The 23,884-nt window shown below is 40.6% G+C and overlaps 3 protein-coding genes and 1 non-coding gene across 7 annotated transcripts in view; 1 reads left to right on the top strand and 3 right to left on the bottom strand.

Annotated features, from left to right (window-relative positions):
• Positions 1 to 297, bottom strand: part of ATRX (ATRX chromatin remodeler) — an 87,775-nt gene extending 87,478 nt beyond the window's left edge. For all 4 annotated transcript variants that reach the window (XM_085319599.1, XM_085319598.1, XM_085319597.1 and 1 more), the window contains exon 1: positions 123 to 297. In XM_085319599.1, coding sequence (XP_085175725.1) covers positions 123 to 142 — 20 coding nt within the window. In that variant the 5' untranslated portion in view covers positions 143 to 297. The remainder of the gene's footprint in view (positions 1 to 122) is intronic.
• Positions 298 to 5,222: 4,925 nt separating this feature from the next.
• Positions 5,223 to 19,437, bottom strand: MAGT1 (magnesium transporter 1). Its single transcript, XM_085319618.1, has 10 exons — positions 19,340 to 19,437; positions 18,180 to 18,349; positions 17,239 to 17,356; positions 15,801 to 15,941; positions 15,174 to 15,314; positions 13,159 to 13,248; positions 10,870 to 10,933; positions 8,773 to 8,847; positions 7,455 to 7,545; positions 5,223 to 6,849 (listed from the first exon to the last, which is right to left on the bottom strand). The coding sequence occupies exons 1-10, from the start codon at positions 19,424 to 19,426 to the stop codon at positions 6,834 to 6,836; spliced, it is 993 nt and encodes a 330-aa protein (XP_085175744.1). The 5' UTR covers positions 19,427 to 19,437; the 3' UTR covers positions 5,223 to 6,833.
• Positions 19,438 to 20,309: 872 nt separating this feature from the next.
• TRNAL-CAA (transfer RNA leucine (anticodon CAA)) lies at positions 20,310 to 20,425 on the bottom strand. The gene is made up of 2 exons: positions 20,388 to 20,425; positions 20,310 to 20,355 (listed from the first exon to the last, which is right to left on the bottom strand). It is a non-coding gene; the product is annotated as a tRNA-Leu (tRNA).
• A 255-nt stretch (positions 20,426 to 20,680) lies between these two features.
• Positions 20,681 to 22,825, top strand: COX7B (cytochrome c oxidase subunit 7B). The gene is made up of 3 exons (XM_085319648.1): positions 20,681 to 20,791; positions 21,902 to 22,026; positions 22,617 to 22,825. The coding sequence occupies exons 1-3, from the start codon at positions 20,755 to 20,757 to the stop codon at positions 22,689 to 22,691; spliced, it is 237 nt and encodes a 78-aa protein (XP_085175774.1). The 5' UTR covers positions 20,681 to 20,754; the 3' UTR covers positions 22,692 to 22,825.
• The last annotated feature ends 1,059 nt before the right edge of the window (positions 22,826 to 23,884 follow it).

Here is a 23,884-nt window from a genome sequence, read left to right on the forward strand (position 1 = left end):
CGCCTGCACCGGCCACGCGCGAGAGGCCCCGGCGGGTTTTGCCGCCGCCCGCCTCCCCGCATCGGCGGGGCCGGCCCGCGCCGCTCTCGGCGGCCCCGGCCGGGGCGGGCCCCGAGCCGTACCTCATGGGCTCTGCGGTCATGTCTCCGCTGCCGCTGCTCGGTGCGGCCGGCCGGGCCGGAACCGGGCTCAGGCGCTGAAAGGAGACAAAGCCGTTATTGCCGCCATCGCCAGCGCCGCCGCCATCTTGTCGGAGGGAGGATGAGGGAGACCTGCCTCCTGCCGCCTTCCTCTTTCGCCGGCTCCCATTGGCTGCTTGCCGCCCCCTTCGATTTTCTAATTGGGCCGCTCCGACGGGGCCTGTTGCTAGGGTCGTTCACGTCACCTGCCCATCCCTCGCCCCTCCGATTGGCTAACCGCGGGGTTGTATCAACGGCGGAGGCCTGACGTCATGGACCCAACCCCGTGACATCACTCCAGGCCAGAAGCACATTGGCTGCCTTGCCCAGCAGGGGGCTCCAGCTCCTCGGGGCCGGTTACTGCCGGCCGCGCTAGCGGCCAACGCTCACACCCTCGACAGGCGCCCGGCGGCAGCCTGCGCCCCCTCCCCAGGGGGAAGGCGGGGAGGGGGSCGGAGGAGACACGACAAGGGGGCTTCCTCGCCGCCGCCCCACAGCTAGGGGCAGGTTCGGCGGCCAGGAAGCCTCAGCAAGGGCAATTTAATAATAGTGCTTTAAATAGACCACCAGCAGCGTGAACAGCACCACTATGATACTGAGGAAAGAGTCCAGAACGACCCCAGTCCTCTATAAGGAGATTTTGAAAATATAGAATAAAGAGTCAGCTATGAAGAGCGTAATCTATACTGAGTAACTCGAGAGTAAGTTACTTTTCTCTGATCTCAAGAGCTGGCCCAGCTTTGAGCAGGGGGTTGGACTGGATGACCTTCTGAGGTCCCTTCCAACATGATTTATCCTGTAAGAATTATCAAGGCTCAACTTGAACTGCACCCAACTTAAGCTACTAGCTACAAATGTCTCACTTAGGCCAGCCTTGCAATAATTAAATAAATCCATAAGATAAGGAAACAAACTGATGATAACTTACTGGCAGTTTCATGCATGACAAAGGTATGCCTAAGATCATTTTCCCTGCTTTACTAGCAGCGTCTATATTCCTGTTAGATGTTAACACCCACCAGAACAGAAGAGGCTAGGGAAATATCTGGGGGTGGGGGAGGGAAAAAAAAAAAAAAGAAGAAGAAAAAAAAAATCACACGCTTGCTTAAATAAGGCAGCAGTCCTGGCTGGAGCTTTGGGTAAATCTCAGTCTTCTCTCACCACCAAAATAGGAGAACTGACTCCAAATACTAAGTCTACTGGACAGAATTTGAAACAGATGACAAGTAAAGTATTATTCACTTATGAAAATAACCAGCTTTGAAACTGGGAATTTTTCTGAGCAGATTAAAAAGAGTCACCTAGTTGTATAATGCAATGTACAAAATAAGAGAAAACCTGTAAGTGGAATCCCTGTCATTAAGTAAAACCTCTCCTTAGTATGCGTTTCATTTGAAAAGGCTAGGAGTAGAATAAATAGCATTTTTAGACTTCAGCACATATAACTTTACCTATCCCAGGGAAATTCTACAAATCATTCTAAACAATGCTTTAGAATTTGACTTTTATGCAAGCATTGCATCCTGTATGAAATGTTATTAAAAAACCAGCAGACTTAACAACAGCTTTTGTTAGCAATGCTGTCTCATGATCAATCAAAAGGACCAAAACATCACCTTTCAGACAGGTTTTAGAAAGAAAAGTAAATCCCTGTTAACTGACTGCTAAAAAATCCATAATAAACTCGCAAAAAGCATCTTGATTTTTCAGCCACAAGTTGATAACAGAGATAGATGAATTAACCTGGAAGCATTACTTATTCTTAGTTCCGCATTGGTATTTCAGTTGTGTGATTAAAATAAGCACACACCACATTCATCTTCTTGTAATTTTTCCTCCCTTTCAAGGGATTTAGTCTGCTTTAAGGACTGATATCCTACTGATTTAAAACTGTGTAGTAAAAGAACACAACCATAGAGTAAAACTCTAAGTGTACCTATATCCTTGAGAGAAGGAAGAAAGTATTTGAAAGCTGTTTTAAACACAAATCGAATTGCCTCAAACTGCTAACTTACATCTAAAGATGCACTTAAAAAAATATCTTATGGTGAGGGAGAGACAAGATCAAGTTAAGAATGGAAATGTTTCCATCTTCCAACTATTACTCCAAAAGGCAAAACTAGACACTATTAATTGTCAGGATGTCAAAAAAAAAAAGGCAGTAGGAGTACAGAAGTCTGCATAATGTCAGATACTGCATGCATCTCTAGAAATACATTCTGCAGATCTAACCTGCCAACTGTTTGGTTTCTCCAGCATGCAGGATCACTTTCCCTAATGCTATACCAACAGACACTGCTGTCTTCAATACGCTCTTATCACCGTCCGATTTCTTTTATAATGACACTAATTAGTTTTCTAACTAGATATTAGCCTAGTTTTTAGAAAAATGGCTGAAAGACATGTGTAGTTGTTATCATTTGACAAGAGTATTTTAATAATTGTCCGTGCTCCTGACCTAGAAAGACAAACTACAGCTACATCTTGTTCGGATTCTCTATGATAAAAGTAGCACAATCTATTCAGAACAATACAACACTACATTTAAATTGTGTTTATAGGAATGGTCAAGATTTGAGCTTTTAAAAGTGATATTCTTTGTTTTTAGACTAGATTATGTGGAACTCATTCTCTATTCAAAGAATAAAGGTGATAAACACTGAAAAGAGGCGATGGCTTACATAAGAACTTGACTTTGTTCTCATGTTTTGCTGTTACTCTCTTCCTTTTAATAAAGCTCAAAGTGATAGTGTGGAATCAATCTAGTAGCATTCTGTATTCAATCATTAAAGCTTTTCCATAAGAGGAAAAAGTAGTGAACATCCAAAAGTCTCTTATAGAAATAAAACCAGTACTCTTCCAAATTCTGTGAGAAAATTCACTTCTCATAGAATTACTAAATGCTTTCATCTGTTTTTTTTTTAAAAAAAGCAAAATTTTAGCTTAAGTGATCTTCTGTAAATAACTAACTCAATACACCATTAGAAATTATTGCTATAAAACATAACGAACATTATAAACCTCATGGAAGTTTGTAGAAGAGATGTCACCATCTAGCACAATCTGTTATTATGGGCAGCATACCCAAACAAGCATAAGCAATTTAGGCACCTAATTTTCTTTGGATGCTCCCAAGCATTTAAGAAGTTAAGCAACTGACTTTTAGTACTTCTAAAAATTCTACTTCGATTTGCTGGGAATGTAGAGCGTGAATACAAGTTTACTATGTTTTTTAACAAGGCTCAGAATTAGCCTTGCTGTACATTTAGTTAAATGTCCTGTAGTTGTAATTTTCTAGCATCTACATTTTGTTCCGAAAGACTATAAGCAATCATCTTATCATATTCCCCAACCACAGATGACTACCCTGCCAGAAGGCTTGACACATTCCTTCCCTCATGTTTCAATGTACATCTTAAATAGGTGATTGGGTACATACACCCAGACATCACCACCCATGGCATTACAGGTATTTTCATGAGCACCAAGCCATACCCTAGAGACAGACCCAAGCACATTTCCATCTTATTGGAAGAGTAAACAGTGGTGTCCTTGGACAGCACGGGGTTCTGAAGTTCCTCTGAAAAAGGAATGACTACTAAGCACCACCACTTTAAGAAGCACATTCCACACACACTAGTATGATTTGAAGAGAGAAACTTTCAGTAACCTTACCCCTTTAGATTAACACAACTTTGCCTAGATTAATCCAGCTTGAGTAATTCACTTGCCCTGTGTTTAGCTCAGAGAACATCCTAAATTACTTTTAGCTAGTATTATTCCAAAATAATATTCAACTATATCACAATTCCTTCTCAAAGTTAGAAAAAGCAGTCTTTTTGGTTGGCCACATTAAAGAAACCACAGTCCACTTTCAACTACAGCAAAGTAATCAAATACACCATTTGCTCCTTTTTTAAGTAAACATTCTCTTAAGGTGTGCTTTTACAGTATTTCTAAGCTGTTTAATGGATCACTTTCTAAAAGAGGTGGCCCCATCCAACTCCCTGTCTTAACACACCAATTCTCTAATGCGTTGTCTCTTCCACCTTTGTTCTACTTGTCCAGAACTGTCACACTAACTACTCAGGCAAAAGGCATGCGCTGATGGGCCCAAGAGCCAGAGAATCAGTATCCCAATTATAGCTGGCCGTTGCCTTTCAACTGCCGCACAGATCAAATATAACCTTCCAGGACTGCATGCTCTCTAAGTCTGCTACAGGTCCTTGCAAGCATTCAATCTTCTTCTGCTCCACTATTATATTTGTCCCCTCCTCTATGCGCTTAAGTTTCAGCCTAGAGAGCAGAAAAAAGCAATTGGAGAAAGTAAGCATTTTTATTTTATATAGCTTGAAAAATCAGCATGGAAAAAGAGGAAAAAACTAATCATTTTGTAAGTACAGTGCCTTTAAAGACCAGCATTTCCTCTCCATCCACTAGCATGATGCACATGTCTTAAGTTAATCAATATATGATTTTCAAAAGGACAGAATAAAATATACATCAACTCAGAAAAAGCAGAAACAAAACTTTAAGAAGAATTGTACTACTTTAGAACGGCATTTTAAGTCACTTTGRCCTGCACTGCTGAGGAGAACCAACTTACAAGTTTACTGGAACCACTGGAAGCATTCTTGAAGTACCAAAGGAGTGGGAGGTGGGCAATCACAGCTACAATAATCCAGAATTTTCCAGGCAAATCTATAGTGCTAACTAGGTTCCACCTCTGGAAATACTATACTGATCTGTCTATGACTCCAGGAAGCCAAGAGTTTCACCTCAGGACAGCTGTTAAAGAAAAACACACAAGACCTTTTAACTGGCTGCATGAGAAGATTTCCTAGTATTGACATTTTTGGCTGTATCTTCCCCACAAATGCACACACATTAATGCTAATCCAGTCTCGTCAGTCATATCCACATTATTTACCACATACAGTCCATTCCATTGACATGCTGGAGCAACAACATAAAAAAATAGATTTTTCTGTCTCCCCATTCCCCAAACTTTTAATGTAATTTGAAAGACAAAGGAACATGGAACAGACTAAAAAAAGGTTTTATTGAAAGTTGTCCAAAATCCAGTCAAGTACACAATTTATCCATTCCACTAAGGCTTGTAATTCTGTATGGCATAAAAATGCATCTCAACATGTTGAAACAAACTACTAAATTAGTGGAGTTAAGGCACTTGAARTGTATGTTAATTCAACAAGCTTGCATAATAACATCGTGTTTTGAATGATACAGTCCTTTTTGAGCTTCAAAAATGTCCAAATTTAACCCCTTGAGACAAGGGAGAGGCAGAAGCAGGAAACAGAAATCTCATGATATTTACCTCTTTCAATAGTAACCTCCAAGGCTACTACAGCCTGAGGGAATATTACTGAATTAGGCTGTGAAGATTTCCTCTACAACAGACACCGAGCTACACAAGTTTGGACTAAGGCACAAGGTCTTCTCAAGAATCCTGAAGGCAGAATTATCTTTGTGGGAGAACAAGAGCAGCATCCACTCAATTTTAAGGCTAACAGATTTTTCACAGAGTAATAACACTTATCCTGAAATTAGATGTCTCTGCCCATTCYCCTGTCCTCCCCAAGGAAAAAGCTGAAAAAAGCTTAGAGAAGTAAACTTACAGAAATTAACAGAAAACATACTGAGAATTTAAACAGAGACTAAGAAATTGATACCTGCTGGTTTATCATAGTACTGAGCAATAACTTAAAAGGCAGGTAACATTCAGTCACTCATGCTACAGAGTTACCTTTGTAGTTTTGTTTTTCAGATTTTTGGGAGGGGAGTGTGGAACAGGCTAAGAATTAAAACAAAAAAACTAAAAAAAAAAAAAAAAAAAAAAAAAAAAACACACCTTTGAGCCAATATTAACTTACATGGTAGTTTCAGCATTTAGCAATCAAAGAAAGTTCTGGGTGAATGACTGAACAAGTTGCTCTAACATTGGGGATTTCAATTGAACTGAGGATCGGAGTTATTCGTTATTTAGTGTGTGTGTGTGTGTGTGGGGGAGAAAGGACAAGGAGAAGAAGTGTACCTGACTTTCGTTTGAATCTTRAATATCAAGTAGAAAACTCATTAGTAGGTCACTCTGTGAAGCAATCTGTTGCATACAGTTCTAAGATATGCCCATTTCCCACTGCAATATGGAACATGCTCCAAGGGTGATACACAGATTGAAGGAAGATGTTTCCAGGTACAAGATAAAGTTTCCTCAACCAGGAGAAAGCATGATCCAGAGAAGCAACTCTCCCCAACTACATATGAATAGGAAATAAAGTGATAAATATTTGAAGGAAAAAAAGTATGGAAAACAGATTATCCAATTGAACTTAAAACAGTTTATAGTTAGTCTAAGGAAACAGTTCTAAACAGTAAGCTTTGAATTTTACTAGATTTGAAGTAAAGTTGTTTAAGATGTAAGGCTTATGAACAGAGATTGCATCTTAATACTATGTCCTTCACAGCAAATTGCTTGTTATGTTTAAGGCACTACATATTGTCTTTGGTTCAGTGTTTAACTATCTCATTCAATGTAAAGAGAGGTAGCATGAACCATACATATTTAGCTCTTCCATTCCATTACATACAATTTCGGAGTCACCACCCTTCTGATGTTACAGATTCTAGAATCCTTTAACTCATTAAGAAGCTGCAGGAACAAAAGAACAAATATCCTTATTAATCTTAGAAGAAATAAGAGGTGTGCAACATTTTACACAACTTTCAAATATGTCCATAGAATCAGACATTATCATAAATAAGGATGAATAATCAAGAAGCATAAATAGGGAGGAAAAAATGGAAAAGAGGCACTTATTTTTAACATACGTTGGCTGAGGTATCAGTGTGAAAATATTTTATATGTAATAGAATGAGAAGGAATATCATAATTGTTACTTTGACCAGATGGAAAAATGGTGTTACCCACAGAATACCAGTATTTTTTGTCATTGTATGAGCCAACAGTACTAATCACTAAGAATATGTAGAAATTCATTTATCAAAGAGTTTAGAAACTCTTTGATTAATTCTCCATTCTGATTTATATTAACATTACTAGACAATAAAACAGCAGGAACAGAAAAGCAGGCAGGCCAAATTTAAAAACTTCCATTATTACTTTCAATCTTTAAGCCTCTTTTTTTTTTTTTTTTTTTCTCCTATTTTTCCCTATTCCTCCAAAAAAGTTGATGGCAATACAGCTGTACTGCAACATATAGCAAAACAGTGACTGGAGCAACAGAAAAACCAAACCTGTATGGGTAGCCATGGTATTTAGATCTGAAGACAGAGAGTAACCAACTGAAGAACAACACCACCAAGCCAATACCAGCAATACACATGACTGCAAGAGATACAGAATAGGATTATGGTAAAGTGACAGCCCTCTCTGAAAGTGCCACTGTACCTGGGGTTTTCAAGAGCATTCTGCAGTATTTACAGATATATTTGATCAGATAAGAGCTTTATTGTGGTCACTGAGAAGAGTCAGGTTAACATCAATTCTCTTTCAAATTCTCACTATAAATCCAGTTTATAGCCCTGGTTGAAGGCCTTTCTTCCCCTCTCTTACTAACAAAATGCTGCAAAGCAGTTGTATATATCTCCTTTTTATCCAAAGGGTCTTTGAGTTTATCTTACACTTTGCTAAGCAACTCCAAATGCTGCTGAAAAATCTAAGGATTCATTTCTGCTTAAAGGTGCAAAGTATACAATAAACCAACTAAGGAAAGGAAATCAGTAAGCACACATGCATGCCCTCCCAGGGTAAAGTAGAAATCTGTTTCGCTTTGTTCCCACCACAGGTCCTGTTGTTTTAAGGAAATCTGAGCAGGAACCAACAATCTACTGTTCTGATTGCTGCTRGGAACAAAGAGAGGAATTAGTACGTATACAAAAGAAGTTATTAYGCATTTTACACAAGACTGGTATAGGACCTGCATGCACTTTTATGTTGAAGCATCCTTCATGAACAGCCCTGGGGAAGGAAAAATGGCAAAAATCTACATATTCCAAAGCAGAAGTATTGCCTAAGATATGTAGGACTGAAGCATGCCTATGAATATGGCTGTAAAATGAGAATAATGTTGAAAAAAGAAAAACTTACCTCTTTCTTCCTGGACAGCTAAAACAACGAAACCCTTAGTAAATTAGTGTCTGATGCTTTCTAGAGTATTTTGACATTTCCTGTGTTCTACTTTGTTTACTACATTAAGAGTCTTAAGATGCCTTATCTTTATTCTCATCAGATTACCTGGATATTAAGCAAGGCTATGTGGAATACTCTGCATTTATTCTTCAGCTGTTAGAAGGTTAAAATTTGTCTGTTTACTTCCTCCCGCCCTCAAGGAAGATAGATCAAATTGTGAAATACTAACTTATTCCATTACTCTATAATCCATGTCTGTTCCAACAACTGCATTGCAGAGTCCATGGGAACTCAGAATGCCCTTGTTTGCCAGAAACTACTGACAGAAAAAAAGAATAAATTCCATAGTGAAAAAATATTTTTATTAGTTTCTGTATCAGAAATTACTGAATGTCTTCCCTTGATAGAGACAGAAGTACTTACTTTTTCGTTTCCCCACATCCATGTCAGAAGTAGCTGCTTCATGGAGGAGTACCATTCCTAAAGTAACACCACCATCTGTGAGAGTTGCTTAAGGCTAAATCAACAGAATTACAATACACTCATTCCTAATTTCAAAAGTTCAGCTCTAACTCAAAACCTAGGGCATTAAAATATACTGCAAAAAGTAGTGACTTCCCAACCAAATAAGCAACTATAGAAAAAAAACAGTATAAAAGTACTCAGTCATATAATTTAGTTTAACATAAACTGGAAGATAYAGGAGTCTCTTAACAGATTTTAAGGTTTGCGTTTACTATCTCAGCTTGGCATGAAATAGCACTCCTTCCTACAGAGAGGTAGGTCCACTTCTAATATTGTTCTACATCACTGGAAAAAAAGACATATTTACTGTGTACATTTTATTCAGATAAAAAGCCTAATAAAGTATTTAAACAATATTTAATGTAACAGGATACTTTCAAGTAGCAACATTTAAGTATTAATTTTTCAACTGACAAACTATTAAAGCTGCTAAAATTAAAGTAGCGCAGGCAACTTAAAACACCTGATATTTGACAGGAATGAATCCTAACAAAGTTAAATTGCGGATCCACTGAATCAAAATGCAGAGGTTTAATTGCATTTCAGAGTAGATGTTTCAGCTGCAATCCTGCTGCTCGTGAAATGAGTACTTATCATGGACTGCAGTGAGAATAAGGTTTTTCAATTTCATATGCCGCCCATCTTCAGCATAACAAAAGCACAGGAGAAAACTGACTTGAACCTGAAGGAATCTTAACCTTTTTGTTAAGTTCTACAGCAGCTGGTATATTTGGTCCACAATGGATTAGATTTTATTATTTTATAATATTTTAGAGACCACAATAATGGTAACATTAGCACAAATAAGCAAAATTATTCAGTTGCATCTGACTAGATGCACCAGAAGCACAGTAATAGCTACAAAAAGAATCAAGAAGTCTTCCTCCAGAGATTCTTAGTTAAAAAATACTTTTGATAGTAAATACACAGAAAGAGCATAAAGCTCTTTCAACATCAGAATTTTTAAACGCCAATTACTTTGTATTATTTAATAAGAAAACCAATATGCTGCTTGTGAAATTGAGATTTGGAAAAGAGAAAAAGAAAGAAGAGAAAAGGGAGAAAGTAGCTGAAGTCAATAGGTTAAATCAGCCTACTACTCTTGCAACAGAAAAGACTTATAAGACACAGTCAAGAAGTACAGAAGGGTACAGGTACTCTGAATTACATACTGAAGCTATACTGCTAAGTGAGAAACTGATGTGTCTGAAAATAAGTTTGCTATTCTGTGCACTTATGTACTATGAAAATGTTGACAATTTGGGACTGTAAAGCTGCAAGACAGACAGTAATTGGAAAAAAAAAGAAACAAGAAGAATTTCCAAATGAAGACAAAATAATGCACAGACTGCTACAGGTGACAAGACAAGAAAACAAACTTTGGGTCACAGATAACTACAGTTACAAGTGATGAACCAAAAATGCGTGAGAGCTAAGGAAGAGAATAGTGAATTTTAGAGTACTGCTATCACTCAAAAGAAACATTTTTATATAAATGGAAAAGGCAAGAGCTCTAAACATGCAAGTTTCTGCTCGCCTTTCTTGATAGCATAATACTGGCATGGAAAAATTCTGAATCATCATTGTGAATGAGAGCCAAGATTAAAAGCAAAGATGAGCAAAAAATAAAAGATAATCAGTAATAAAGGAAAAAATTCAACACTAAAGCAAGAATTAAGAGACATCAAAAAGATAAGAGATGTGCAGAAGAACAAGGGCTATCCTAATGAACCTTGTGGTTCCACAAGAATCCACATCTTTAATACTGTATTCAGTTCAGTAATAGAGCAAGGAAGTAGCAAGAAAGATCAGTAAATAGTTTTCTATTCAACTTAAAGATCTTTGGCATAAGAAAAGCATAGCTGTCAACACTGGAAAGCTCTGCAAATTTCTGCATCAGTATTAGGTGACAGATACAAGACTCAACAAAGTACTCAAAGGCATTAGCATAAGCTAGTAGAAAAACTGTCACCAACTACATCCATTTAAGGATACTAAACAGAAGAACAATGTGCGTTTCTGCCACAAATTGGGCTTGGCTGCTTCCGTGGATATAGTTCTGTAAAAGACAAAAAGCAATTAAATTTAAGACAGAGTAGAGTCAATATAAAAATAATCAACAGCTATAAAGCTTGGAACTGTTTTTGCACCATCTCTTTCAGGATACGCAAGTTTTAGCCCAGAAAGCATGTGAACAATTTCAACTGCTGACCACTGTTTTAGGGTGTTCCCCCCCCCCCCTTCTCCCATGGTATATCAGGAAAAGGAAAGTCATTACTAACAGAGTYGAAGCTTTATTCTTTAATATCTGTATTATGATCGAAAAGGGCTTATGAATGAGGTAAACAGAAGAAATATTACAAAACAAAAGGAAATGTTTCTGAGAAAACATGTTCAATAAGAATTTCCTCTCCACAAGTTGACTCAGGTGGTCAGTAAATGTTTCTGAACACACATACACAGAACCTAAGTGAGTTAAACAAGACTGGAATTCCAAAGTTAAGCCCACTGTTATTGAATCYCTTATGGAAAGCTCTACATGCCATGATGTTGTGATGTTATACTGAAGCAGAAAAGCATGTTCGATGAATAGATCAGCTTCTTAAGGAAAAAAAAATAGAGCCTGAACCCTCGTAACCAGACATGGAAAGGACATAACCAGATTAACTTCTCTGAGTAAAATAAATAACAGCCAATATGCATAAGCATCTCAAAAGATGCAGTATCCCCAATACATAAGAACTACTCTTACAGTGAATATCATGCAGCATAATGTACAGGGCAGCACATTTCAAGTCATGCTAAAACTAATCTTTCCCAAGAGTGGGATTTCACAGGTTTAATATCACTATACATCCATAATTTGTCTCAAGCACCTCAGAACATATTTATGTGGGAGTTACTGGATGGGTAGAGGAGCTAGAAGTTTTTGCCAGGTTTAGCAARAAGACTGTTCAGTATGTAAAGTCCCAGCATAAGCACCTATTATATATTCTGTTGGCAATTTAGATCTATCATGCCTCCTCACAACTAGAAACACCACATATGTACATGAGAAGGTAAAGCAATGTCACAGACAAGTAAGCAGTAATATGAAAACATGAAAACAAATAGGAATGGTTAAGAAGCATAGAGGGGCCAGAGTTGGAACAGATTAGTCATTTAAAATGATCTCCCTCAGAACCTAAGCAAAAAACATTCTCATTATTCCYCCTCCAAAGTACATCACATATGTTTCACTTGCACTTAAAAGGGAGACAGGATACAAGGACGAAAGAAATGCTGACTAAGTTCTAAATCAAGGGAGAAGCTCCCTGCCCCAAGTACCTCGTTAGCAAATAGTTTTGGTAACTCAGTATGCTATCCTCTCTGTACCCTACAGCATTAATCTAGTATCTGCTTAGCTTTCTATGATAACTAGAAAAACATAAGTTTCCACAACAAAAGAGACCTTAAACTCTTCATATTAAAGCAACAATAACCACTAAGGCAACACTATAACCAGTGTGTCCTGTTTTCAACACAGTACCATCCAGATGATTATTGTCTACTGCTTTATTGCAGAGGAAGCACTTTGAGCAGTTTCTAACATAAAACTGAGCTTATTATTACCTCATAAGTTAGTCTTAAATTTCTAGTCCGATTGACAGTTACATTTCTTATTACTAAGCACAGGAAGCAATACACCTATTAGAAAAAGAAAAAAACCTACAAAGCAATGTTTGACCTTAGAACTCTTTGAACACCTCTCTTGCACTTCTTCCTCTTAGAAGACAGAATACCACCATTCTTACAGAACTAATACTGATTACTAAACAAGACTGTAGCAGTAACCTTCCTACTCAGATGGAATTTTAGATGACAGAGATGAAATCGCCACACAGCCATTACAGAACACCAGCACTTTCTTTGCAAACTCTTATTTTGCTACTACATGATCACAAAATACTGACCTTCATCCAAAAACAGAATGTCTACTTGGACTAAGAAAAGGATAAAGCTAACTGGAGCATGATCTAAATTCTGACTAGAACTCTAACACTCTTCTGGTTCCCATAGGTTACCTACAGAACCTTTCTTTTGCAGGTATGTATTTTTGAGAAGACAGATCCTCTCTGAACCAATCAGCAGCTTCTTTACTCTGCCTTGCTGACTACAAGGTAGGTTAGTCTCACTGACTTAAAGTCAAGAACAGAATTTGCACTCTGACTTTCCTTTTAATGTTGGCCTATTCTGTGTTTCTATTGTATCTTTACAAAGTAACTAAAAGAAAAACTGGCTTACCACTTGTCCTGTATGGGGATTCTTATGAGCATATGGTGGCCCTCTAATGTGGTTCCACATCTGGCCTGATGTCATCGCTAATACAAAACACTAAAAAGAAAAGAACACCACTCATCAGTAAGGATTATCTTGTTTCACCCAATTTCTTTTCATTTCCTACCAAAATGTTCTGGCCTGAAATTCAGTCTTAGGCTTTGTACTGTCCTACCTTTTATTAGCATGAAAGTATCTAATCAAGCATTAACTAGGGAAAAAAAAAAGATCAAATAGTATTATCACAGAATCAGTAAGGTTGGAAGGGACCACTGGAAATCATGTAGTCCAACCTCCCTGCTCAGCAGGGTCACCTAGAGTATGTTAGACAGGGTTGCATCCAGGCAGGCCTGGAATATCTCCAGAGAAGGAGACTCCACAACCTCTCTGGGCAACCTGTGCCAGTGCTCTGTCACTCTCACAGGGAAGAAATTCCCCCTCACGTTCAGGCGGAACTTCCTGTGGTTCAATTTCTGCCCGCTGCCTCTTGTCCTGTCACATGGGACAACTGAGAAGAGTTTGTCCCTATCCCCTTGACACCCTCCCTTCAGSTACTTATTGCCATTGATAAGATCCCCCCTCAGTCTTCTCTTCCCCAGGCTAAASAGGCCCAGCTTTCACAGCTGTTCCTTATCGGGCAGATGCTCCAGCCCTCTGATCACCCTCGTAGCCCTATGCTGGACTCTCTCCAGCAGCTCCATGTTTCTCTTGTACTGGGGAGCCCAGAACTGGGCACAGTACTCGAGATGAGGCCTCCCCAGGGCTGAGTAGAGGGGMAGGATCACCTCCCTCACACTGCTGGCAACACTCTTCCTAATGCACCCCAGGAGACCATTGGCTTTCTTGGCCACAAGGGCACATTGCTGGCTCCTGGTCAACTTGTCATCCACCAGCACTCCCAGGTCCCTCTCTGCAGAGCTGCTCTCCAGGTCAGCCCCGAGCTTGTACTGGTGCCTGGGGTTGTTTCTCCCTAGGTGCAGAACTCTCACTTGCCCTTGTTGAACCTTATGAGGTTCCTCTCCGCCCAGCTCTCCAGCCTGTCCAGGACTCTCTGAATGGCAGCACAGCCCTCAGGTGTGTCAGCCACTCCTCCCAGCTTGGSATCATCAGCAAACTTGCTGAGGAGGCACTCTGTCCCCTCATCCAGGTCACTGATGAAGAAGTTGAACAGGATGAGACCCAGTACTGAGCCCTGAGGGACGCCACTAGCCATGGGCCTCCAACTAGACTCTACGCCACTGATGACGACCCTCTGAGCTCTGCCTTTCAGCCAGTTCTCAATCCACCTAACTGTTCATTCATCTAACCCACACTTCCTGAGCTTATGTAGGAGGATGTTATGGGAGACAATGACAAAAGCCTTGCTGAAGCCAAGGTACACAACATCCACTGCTCTCCCCTCATCTAGCCTTCTATGATGGCATGACTGGCTGGGTATCAGGTTGGTTAAGCAGGATTTCCCCTTGGTGAATCCATGCTGGCTACTCCTCATCACCTTCTTTTCCTCCATAGGTCTGGAGATGACATCCAGAATGAGCTGTTCCATCACCTTTCCAGGGATGGAGGTGAGGCTGACTGGCGTATAGTTGCATGGGTCCTCCTTCTTGCCCTTTTGAAGACTGGAGTGACATTGGCTTTCTTCCAGTCCTCAGGCATCTCTCCAGTTCTCCAGGACCTTTCAAAGATGATGGAGAGCRGCCTGGCRACAACATCCRCYRGCTCCCTCAGTACCCGTGGATGCATCCCATCCGGGCCCGTGGATTTGTAGATGTCAAGCTTGCCCAGATGATCTCTAATCCTATCCTCCTCAACCAAAGAAAAGTCTTCTTTTCTCCAGACTTTCTCCCTATTATCATACTACCAAGAAGAAAAGCTAAATGCATCTCATTTTACTCTACTAAATTTGAGCTTCTTTAAACAAAAACTTTAAGATTTATATTGTTACAAAACTCATGACAACAGGCGGAGTTACAATTACTCACCAAAGCAGCAAATGCCCAGCCAGTTTTGTTATACAGAAAATCCAGATTGCTTCCACGCAAATATACAAGGCCTCCAATGACAGCCAGCAGCAGTCCTAACATCAATGGTCCAGCATAATTTGGTGGTCTTATCACACGAATCTAAGCACAAAGGATATTTAAATTATTCCCTCAACAGGAACATACATTATATTCTCACTCCTAACACACAATATACCAGAGTGGAAAAACAATCGAAAATAAACAATAAACCTAATTCTAGTGAAGTAATTAATGCTTCTTCTCCCTTTGTTGTAACAAAAGTTATGCAAGATACACTTTCACTCGACCAAATAATTCAAAGACTACTTTTCTTCCATAGGAACAGAGAAGGAAGAAGGAAGGAGAGAGTCTTACCGCTTTATCAGAAAAAAAAAAACAAACAACATTGCACAGAATATAACAATCAAAGAATCCTTAAAGACATAAGGACTTAAAATCTTGTGTGSCCAATCTAGATTTTGTAGACTAGAACTATTTAAAGTAGCTAGGAGGACACTGCTCCTGAAAACACAACTGACAGACACTTTATAGGTAACATCATATAATAATAAGAAACTGCTCAGAAAGGGGAAATTATCTACTCACATTGACATCAGTTCTGTCAGCCACCCAACGAGCAAGCTGCTCAGCTGCAAAGCCTCGCACCTGAAGTTCGTAYGTGTCACCTCGCTTAGGCTTTCCTTTAGCAGGAAAGTTAATGAAGGTTGGAGCAGAATTCATGTTTAGCTGTATAAAAAAAATAATCACAGAATAAGAGCATTGAAGTCTCATAACACGCGCTCTCATTTCTGCAGATGCTTCATTTGCATTTTGCAATATACTGTAGTCACTAAATCACACCAAGAGGAACTAAACAGATTAAATAGATTTCATTGACAATGGGGGAGAAAGGAAAGACAACACAGAAGCTCAAATTTCTGTATCTTACAAAACAGACTAAGTTCTCACCTAGTCTAAGGCAGAAATTAATACACATGACAAACGAATTTTGCATATTTTCCTTGTACATACTATGCTGTTTTCTTTTTAGTATTTAGAAATATTTTGATTCCTGCTTCTTAAGGAAAAAAAAAAAGGTTATTTCTCAGCAGATTTTTTCACAACCAATGGACTTTCTAATGTGATTGACATGCTTTCATTAGTATTCAGGTCTATTGCTAGCAAGTGATTCAAAATATCCTGTTAATACGAGATTTATAAGAGATAAGAAGAAAGTAATTGCTTATAAAGTTCTATTTTTTCATAATTAAGGGTTTTGGAACCTTTTCATTCTATAGATGCTACTATCCTGAGAGAAATCTGCAAAACCATAACAGGAATATGCATAATGATATAAAAAGACTGTAGTTTAATAAATAAATTGATATAAGATACTATGGGAAAAATTTAGCAAAGACATTTCCACTTCTCCAGTTCAAAGATTTATGTTTATTAAACTATCATTCCTTAATTTATGTAGCTTTTAAATGCTGAGATAAGTATCTTTTTGCAAATTCGTAAAACTGACAAACTATTCATTTGATTTGGAATTGCAAGTGTATATGGAACATTCTCATCTATTAAAATCTGGTTACATAATCTTGGTAGAAGAGCAAAATGACCAGGTACTTCAAAAAGCAACACATTAACCAACACTGAAAGTTCTACTGTTCTCTTGTAATCTAAAACTTTAATAGCTGTTCCTCAGGACATCGCTGTTTTCAATCTTATCTCTTCCTGTGTTAAACAAGAATTCCTCTAAGAATTACACTGTACGGTATCATAGGAGACAGACGTAGCAGAAAATCAGATAACCCAGTTTGCTCCTTGCGCCTCTTCCAGAATTGTCAGTGCTATTAGTATTACTGCCAAAATGCTACTGCCCTCTACTGTCCTCATTTCTTCTGAATTAGAGTGGCAGCTTTTAACTTTTCAATTATTTCTTTAATCATTGTAACACTACATTTTTGTATACATCTTTATCCTCTTGTCCTCATTCTTTAAAATTCACGTTAAAAATAATTTCTGAAGAGAAACTTATTACCATTTGAAATACATCTGAGCCTTCATCAAAATCTACCATAGCAAAAAAGATCTTATTGGTAAATGCACTGGAGTATCGCCAGGAGTTTGCCAAAATCTGGTATTCCTCATCAGCTTGCCTGTAAAAACACAAAATGAAATGTGGAAATGCATTATGCTTGTCCAAACGCAAGTTACAGACCATAACCATCTACCCCATTCACCYCTCTACGTCCATTTTCAAATGTTCAGATTTTTAAAAGTTCAAGGCTAGATATTCATTTAACAGGCAMAATCAACAGTTGGTACCACCATTTTTGAAATGTGAGGTCAAAGGCAAACAATKTTGTGACCACGAGCAAAGGTAATTTTCAGGGGGATGCTTACAGAAGTTTGAAGTGGAACACAGCAGCTCATCAGCTAATCTATGGAGCACTAAAATGAATACAGGTATGTCCTAATCTCTGTGTTAGGACCGGAAACCAAATAGCTTTAACTAGGCACAAAATTCATCTTTACAGACCCCTGCCTCCTCTGAATCAAAACATAAATAGCATAATGTGTTTATCACAGTAAGTAAGTGCCAATGAAAATATTAATTATCAGCAACCTTTACACTGCAAGGCCAGCAGTAATTCTGCAAGCATTCCTGTTTCTCAGCTGCTCACATCAGGGAAGCAGAGTTTTTATCCTATACTTTTCCAGAAGCCTATTAGAACAAATATTCTGTCTGCATAGCTGCAACGATTTCAGAAGGGTGATCAAATTATTAAGGGTTACATTATTTTCCACAGATGTATTACAGATTATTCCCACACACTTCAAAGAAAATTCTACTACAACATGCTTTAGTATCTTCTTCCCGTGCGTATGGGGAAATAAAAAATTCATCCTCCTACTAGATTTCCTACAAGGCATATGAAGATTTTCAAGTTCTAATTCAGAACTGAAGTAAGTCCATACTTGCAAACAACACATTGTCTGTGGGGCTGAAGAGCAGTGAACATCACAATCACAGAATAATTTCTAGGTGGTGCCTTTACAAGGCGTCGAAATTTGTCTCCGTTCATTCGAATAACGGATCTTTTACTAGCCCATTCCATTAACTGGCTCACTTTTTCCGATAATACCATCTGGAAATTAAAAAAAAGGAAAAAATGCAATTAATTTTTTTTAATTTATAACATCACAATCTTGAAGGTCTTTATATGTGACACAACAAATTATTGCACAATATTTCATAAGAACATTGACAAGACATAACACTCCATTAAGATTTTTGAAGGCATTAACAGTCCCTTGACAGTTGTTAAGGCAGATATTAAGTTCTTATATACTTAATGTTAGATATACTGATGAAGACTATGAGCTCACTGGCACATTCTCTTGTTTCTAATTGGGAGAAAGCATTTCAGCTCTATGAGCTACCCCAAACCAATCAGGCCCCCTGGCTTTTATTTCATACCAGGCACGATGTTCTGTTTCAAAAGGTTTCACAACTCAGTGGGCAGCAGAATTAACACAGCAGCTGGAAGCACTATGGAAACGAGTTCAGCATCTAAACTTCAGCATCGCTGAAAAACTTAACTTSGTAGATATTTCAGAAAACTCGTGAGTGCTTAACGCTAAACTTTTCTTTTAAGAAGGGTGAATAGGAATTGGAGGATCAGTTTTTCGTCTTTATTCAAAGTATTAGATAAGTAATAGATTGTATTTACGATAACATTTATCTACTCTTAACATTGCCAACACTTCTCAGGGACAGAGAAGCAGCTTGCAAGAAGTAAACCACTTCTTTTCCACCCACTTACAACTGAAAAAGTRTATGTAAAGGGATCTTTTTAAAGTCTAAAAAGAGCCAGTACGCAGAATCAAGGGACATCGCTGTGATTCACGCCAAAGCGGGTAATTTCCCCCACAAACCCATAGAGCAGGAAGACCGTAACATCAGATAGCTGAAATACATCTTGGAGGAGTGTCCACCAAAAAGAAAAGAAAGTGAAAGAAGAGAGAAAATAGAACCACGTAAAGAAAAATAGACGCGAACACGAAAACCGCGGCCCCGGCGAGAGGCGGCCGCGGCCCGCGGGGCGGGACGGGGCAAGGCAGCGGCGGCTCCTCACCTCCTTCCGCTTCTGCCCCGCGGCCCCCGGCCCGCCCCACGCCGCCAGCAGCAGCAGCGCCAGCGCCAGCACCGGCACCGCCGCCATGGCTGCCCCGTCTCCCCAGCGCCTCGCGCTCATTGGCTGGAGGCCTCGGCAGGCGCWGACCCTCCGGGCCAATAGCACCGCTGGCTGCTCCCTATTGGAGACGAAGCCTCCTACTTGCTAATTTTTCCCTCCCTCGGGTTCTCATTAGCCAATAGAAACGAGGCAAGCTGGAGCCTCTTGATTGGCTGGGGGCCTGGAGGCGGGCCGGGCCGGGCCGGGCCGGGCCGCGCTGCGCTGTCCCCCTGAGGCGCGGCGGCTGGAGGGGCCAGTGGGTTCAGGGCGCCCCTGTCCTGGGAGAGCGCAGTGGAGCTCGCCGCTCTGCGGTCCTTCCTCGCGCTGCACGTGCGCCCGGGCCCCCGTTAGCACCGGCAGCGCGTTCAGCACTGCGAAGTGCTGCGCAGAGGCGGTGCGCTTGGCCAGGGGCGCGCAGAGGCCGGGGGCTTCCCGCGGTTGCCGCCGCGGCGGGGGGGGGCCGAGGTCTCTCGTGAGGCGCCCGCACTAAACGGTGACGGGAAGAGCTCGGCTGCGCCCGCGGTAAGCGTGATCCGCAGCTCTCCGAGCCGTACGCGGCTTGATTTTATTCACGTGCAAATACTGCTAGAATCGTGTATTAAAAAGATGGTTAAAATCACAAACGCGCTTGGAAAATAATCGGTGTATCAATAAATCGCTAAGGTAATTTATACCTAAAAAAATCTTTTTTACAAATCCTTCTTTTTTGTTCAGATCCTTGTTTGAAGATACGTACAAAGAAAAAAAAAATCCTTCTGGAGCGGTAAAGCTCCCTGCAACTTCTGTTTGCTGCAAAATCTAGTTTTAGCTCTTCAACTGAAATCCACGAAAGAAAGGAGGAAAAAAATGGGGGGGGGGGAAAAAAAGCTTGTGTCAGAAGTGGGATTCGAACCCACGCCTCCATACGGAGACCAGAATACCCAGCCCTGCGCGGGAAGGCGCGGCACGCCTTGAGTCTGGCGCCTTAGACCACTCGGCCATCCTGACACTGCGACGACAACTGCTGCAGGGACCTCCTTGTTCCTTTAGGCGCAGCCGCAGCCCCTGCGCAGCGCCTCTCCGTCCTTCGCGAAGCGCCTTCTCCAAGCTCACGGACTGCCGCACTGCCCCTGGCTCGGTCTCCCAGTTACGAGGCCTTTCCCGCCCTCGCCGCGCCGCAGCGAGCAGCTACTCTTCCCGCGTCACTGCCCCCCGAGCGAACTACGCCTCCCAGAGGGCCCCGCGCCGGGCGCCTTCCGCCGCGGCCATTTTGTTTTTCACTGCTCGCCAAGGGTACGAGCTGCCCGCCGGCGGTCGCGTCGCGCTCGCTCGTCACCATGCTGCCYGTGGCCGGGGCCGCCCTGAACCTTACTGGTGAGCGGGGAGGCTCGGGGGTGCTGTGGGCGTTCGTGGCGCGGGGTAGGCAGCTTCCTCCGCGGGGCCGCTCCCCTGTCGCCCGCCTTTCTGTCAGGGCCGCCCCTGAGCTCGCTGGGCCGCGGTCGGGGGCTCGTGAGGGCGCCGAGGGGCGGCGGGCGCCTCTCCACTCGCCCTGCCTGTGCTGCCTTTTCCTTCCTCTTCTACCTCCTGGCTRGCCTTGCTCGGCGTGACCTTGGGCGCCCTTCCTTGGTCCTTTCCTCCGTGACAACTGCTAAAGGYGCAGCCGGATCCGGCACATTGCGTTAAGCGGAATGCTTGCATGTAGATCAGTGTTTAATCAAATCTTTGTAAACAGCAATTTCTGTGATTCGAAGCTGGCGATTTGACTCTTCAGTCAGTATCTTCTTCTAAATAAATGTTCGTTTTATAATGTACGTTTATAATTTACTTGCTTTCATCCTGTGATCTGAAGATATCCTCCTGTATTTTGTTGTGTATTATTTGCCTCATGCAAAGACCCCCTGTTATTTCCACTTGCTTCTCCATCTCCCTCCTCTCCAGTCAAAAAATTTTGAACAGAGGAGAAAGGTGTTATTAGTATCACCTGTCTTCAACTACTAAATTTAATGCTCGGCTTCATCCTGGAAAATCCTTTTTTGGTATAAAAATAAATGCTATTAAATGCCATTAAATGTTTATTTTCACCTACRCTTTTAAGTACTAATACATTTTATGTACTAACCAAATTATTTTCTTGTGGAAATGGTCATGATTAAAACTGTGCTTCAACTTCCACACTGAACAAAGAACATACTAATGAAAAAGGCAATTTAAAGGATTTGATTACTGGAATTAAGATTTCAGAAATATCTTCCTAGAGAGAAATTGGAAAACTTGACATTTAAACTGTAAGGCTTTCTCTATAATCCTGTATTTCAGAATCATTTCAAAGCCTTAAATCTAAGTTTTTTTTTTTTTTTTTTTAACCTTTCTTAAAAGGAAGATAAGTCCTTAATGCAGCTGCTTGTCTCAGTTGATAGGAGAGGATGGTTCTGAATGACTTTGAATGTATTTCTAAATGAGTTTCTAAACTTCTGTTTTAATAAGCTCGTGGCATTCTGCGCACTGCAGTAAGACAAGCTCATCGCAAATATGAACCTAACTTCCACGATAAATACGGCAACATGGTACTCATCGGTGGAGCTGTAGTTTTCACTGCTGTTTGGGGATATGTAAGTTTTCCTTTTTTTCACCACTGTTGTAAATGTAGCTGTAATCTTGCAGGCTATTAAGTTTCATAAAGGTTTGAAACAACTTACACCATCAGGATGGTGGAGCTTTGTTAAAGAAGTGAATATTGATGTGATAGAAATGAAAGTAGTATTAGCTAATCTTTTGATTTTTGGGCCCTTGCTTAAATTTCATTGTCAGTCTTTTGCTAGATCTTAGAAGTTACTGGAAATGCAAGTGTTAATTTTTCTCTAATTTACTTGCATTTGATGAGCTGCATAGTTAGATGTCTTACCAGAAAAAAGGTATAGGTGATGATGGAAAATATCATAAGGCTATGTACATATGATATGTAAGAACTCAGTTTTATTGATACTGTTGTACATTCCATTTGCTTTATTTAAAAGCTAAATATTTTRGAATAGAAAACCAAAGTTATTTAAGTATTGCTCAGAATAAATATTTGTTCCACTYTGTTAAAAAGGTGAATGAGCTATCATATTCCCTTATAAGAAATCTAAATTGAAAGCAATAAAAGTTTGCTACCATAAGGCCTTCAAAGCTAATAATCTTTATTTTTAACMTTCCACAGGTGTTAACACATGCTGGAATTGAATGGGGCTTGTCACCTGTTGGCAGAGTCACTCCAAAGGAATGGAAAGAGTAATAATCAACATATTATGAACTGGTCTGAACTTTCACTGAAGACAGTGCTCATGCCATTAATGTAGTGGCATTTGTTTCCTGATTACCACTTGTATTGTGGCATTCCTTGCTGTAATAAACATACCTGGAAACTTGTCTGGCTCTTCTAGGCTTCATGTTCAGTGTCCTTCTGCAAAAAGAATTGTGTGAACCCTCAAAATAATTACACTGTATTTTACATAAGCCCAGTTGTTCCTGTTAAGGCCACCAATGGACAGTGGACAAACTGTAAGGTCCAAGTCTAAAGCATTGTGCAATTGTCAACACATCCATTTAGGTAGATGTGTATGTATATATGAATTTCAGGTGCACCCTCTGTGCAGAATTCAKATCACTTTAATTACCTCTGACTGCTGCTGCATTTCAAATGAAAAAGTTCRTGATTTACTTTGAGGTATCTTACTTTTTTCCACAGAGACATTTTTCCCTTTAAAACGCTCCAAAAAATAAGCTATTTCTCTCTGAGCTGGTGAGAGTTGCAAAAAACCCCTGTATATTGCCACTTTTAAATCTTRTCTAAAATCTGAACTGCTGAGCCCCAAATACTTCAAAGAAGCAGTCTGTTTCTCAGCAGCACTATTCACYAATGTTCAGAGAAATATGCATTTCCTAATTAAAGTATTAACATACACTTCATTAGGAAATAGATTTGCAATATATGCAGACTTCTTAAACCTTTGGGTTGCTTGGAATCTTTGAAAAGCACAAATATCCTGCTTTTTGATACAGCAGAAACAGGTGTCTTTGTTCTCAGAGACAGTAATAGCTATTTGCTTCCTAACTGCTGCTGTACCTTGGGCTGAAGTGAAAACGCTCTTGTTACCCAGCAAGTACTTGCGGCACAGCGTACGCGCGCTGAAGTGGATGGACCTCCTGGTAAGTGTTAATTAGTCCAGCAGCAATTACCTGAGCCTTGTGTTGTACCTTCCGCTTAACTGCGCTTCGATACCTCACGTGGCGAACCAGAGTAGTCGCGACGGCGGAGGTAACACGCCCCGGAGGGCGGGCAGGCTTTAGCTCCGGGTTATAAACAGTCCCGGGCGGCTTCCGGCGCCTCCCGCGGCCCGCCCCGGCACGGGCGGGGCGCGGCGCCACGTGACCGCCACGGCGCCCTGCCGGTCACGTGACCCGCGCCGCCCGCCCGGCGCGTCACGT

This window comes from Rhea americana, unplaced genomic scaffold, assembly GCF_003343005.1.
Source record: "Rhea americana isolate MKP2758 unplaced genomic scaffold, rheAme1 scaffold_6, whole genome shotgun sequence".
NCBI classification, from domain to species: Eukaryota; Metazoa; Chordata; class Aves; order Rheiformes; family Rheidae; genus Rhea; species Rhea americana.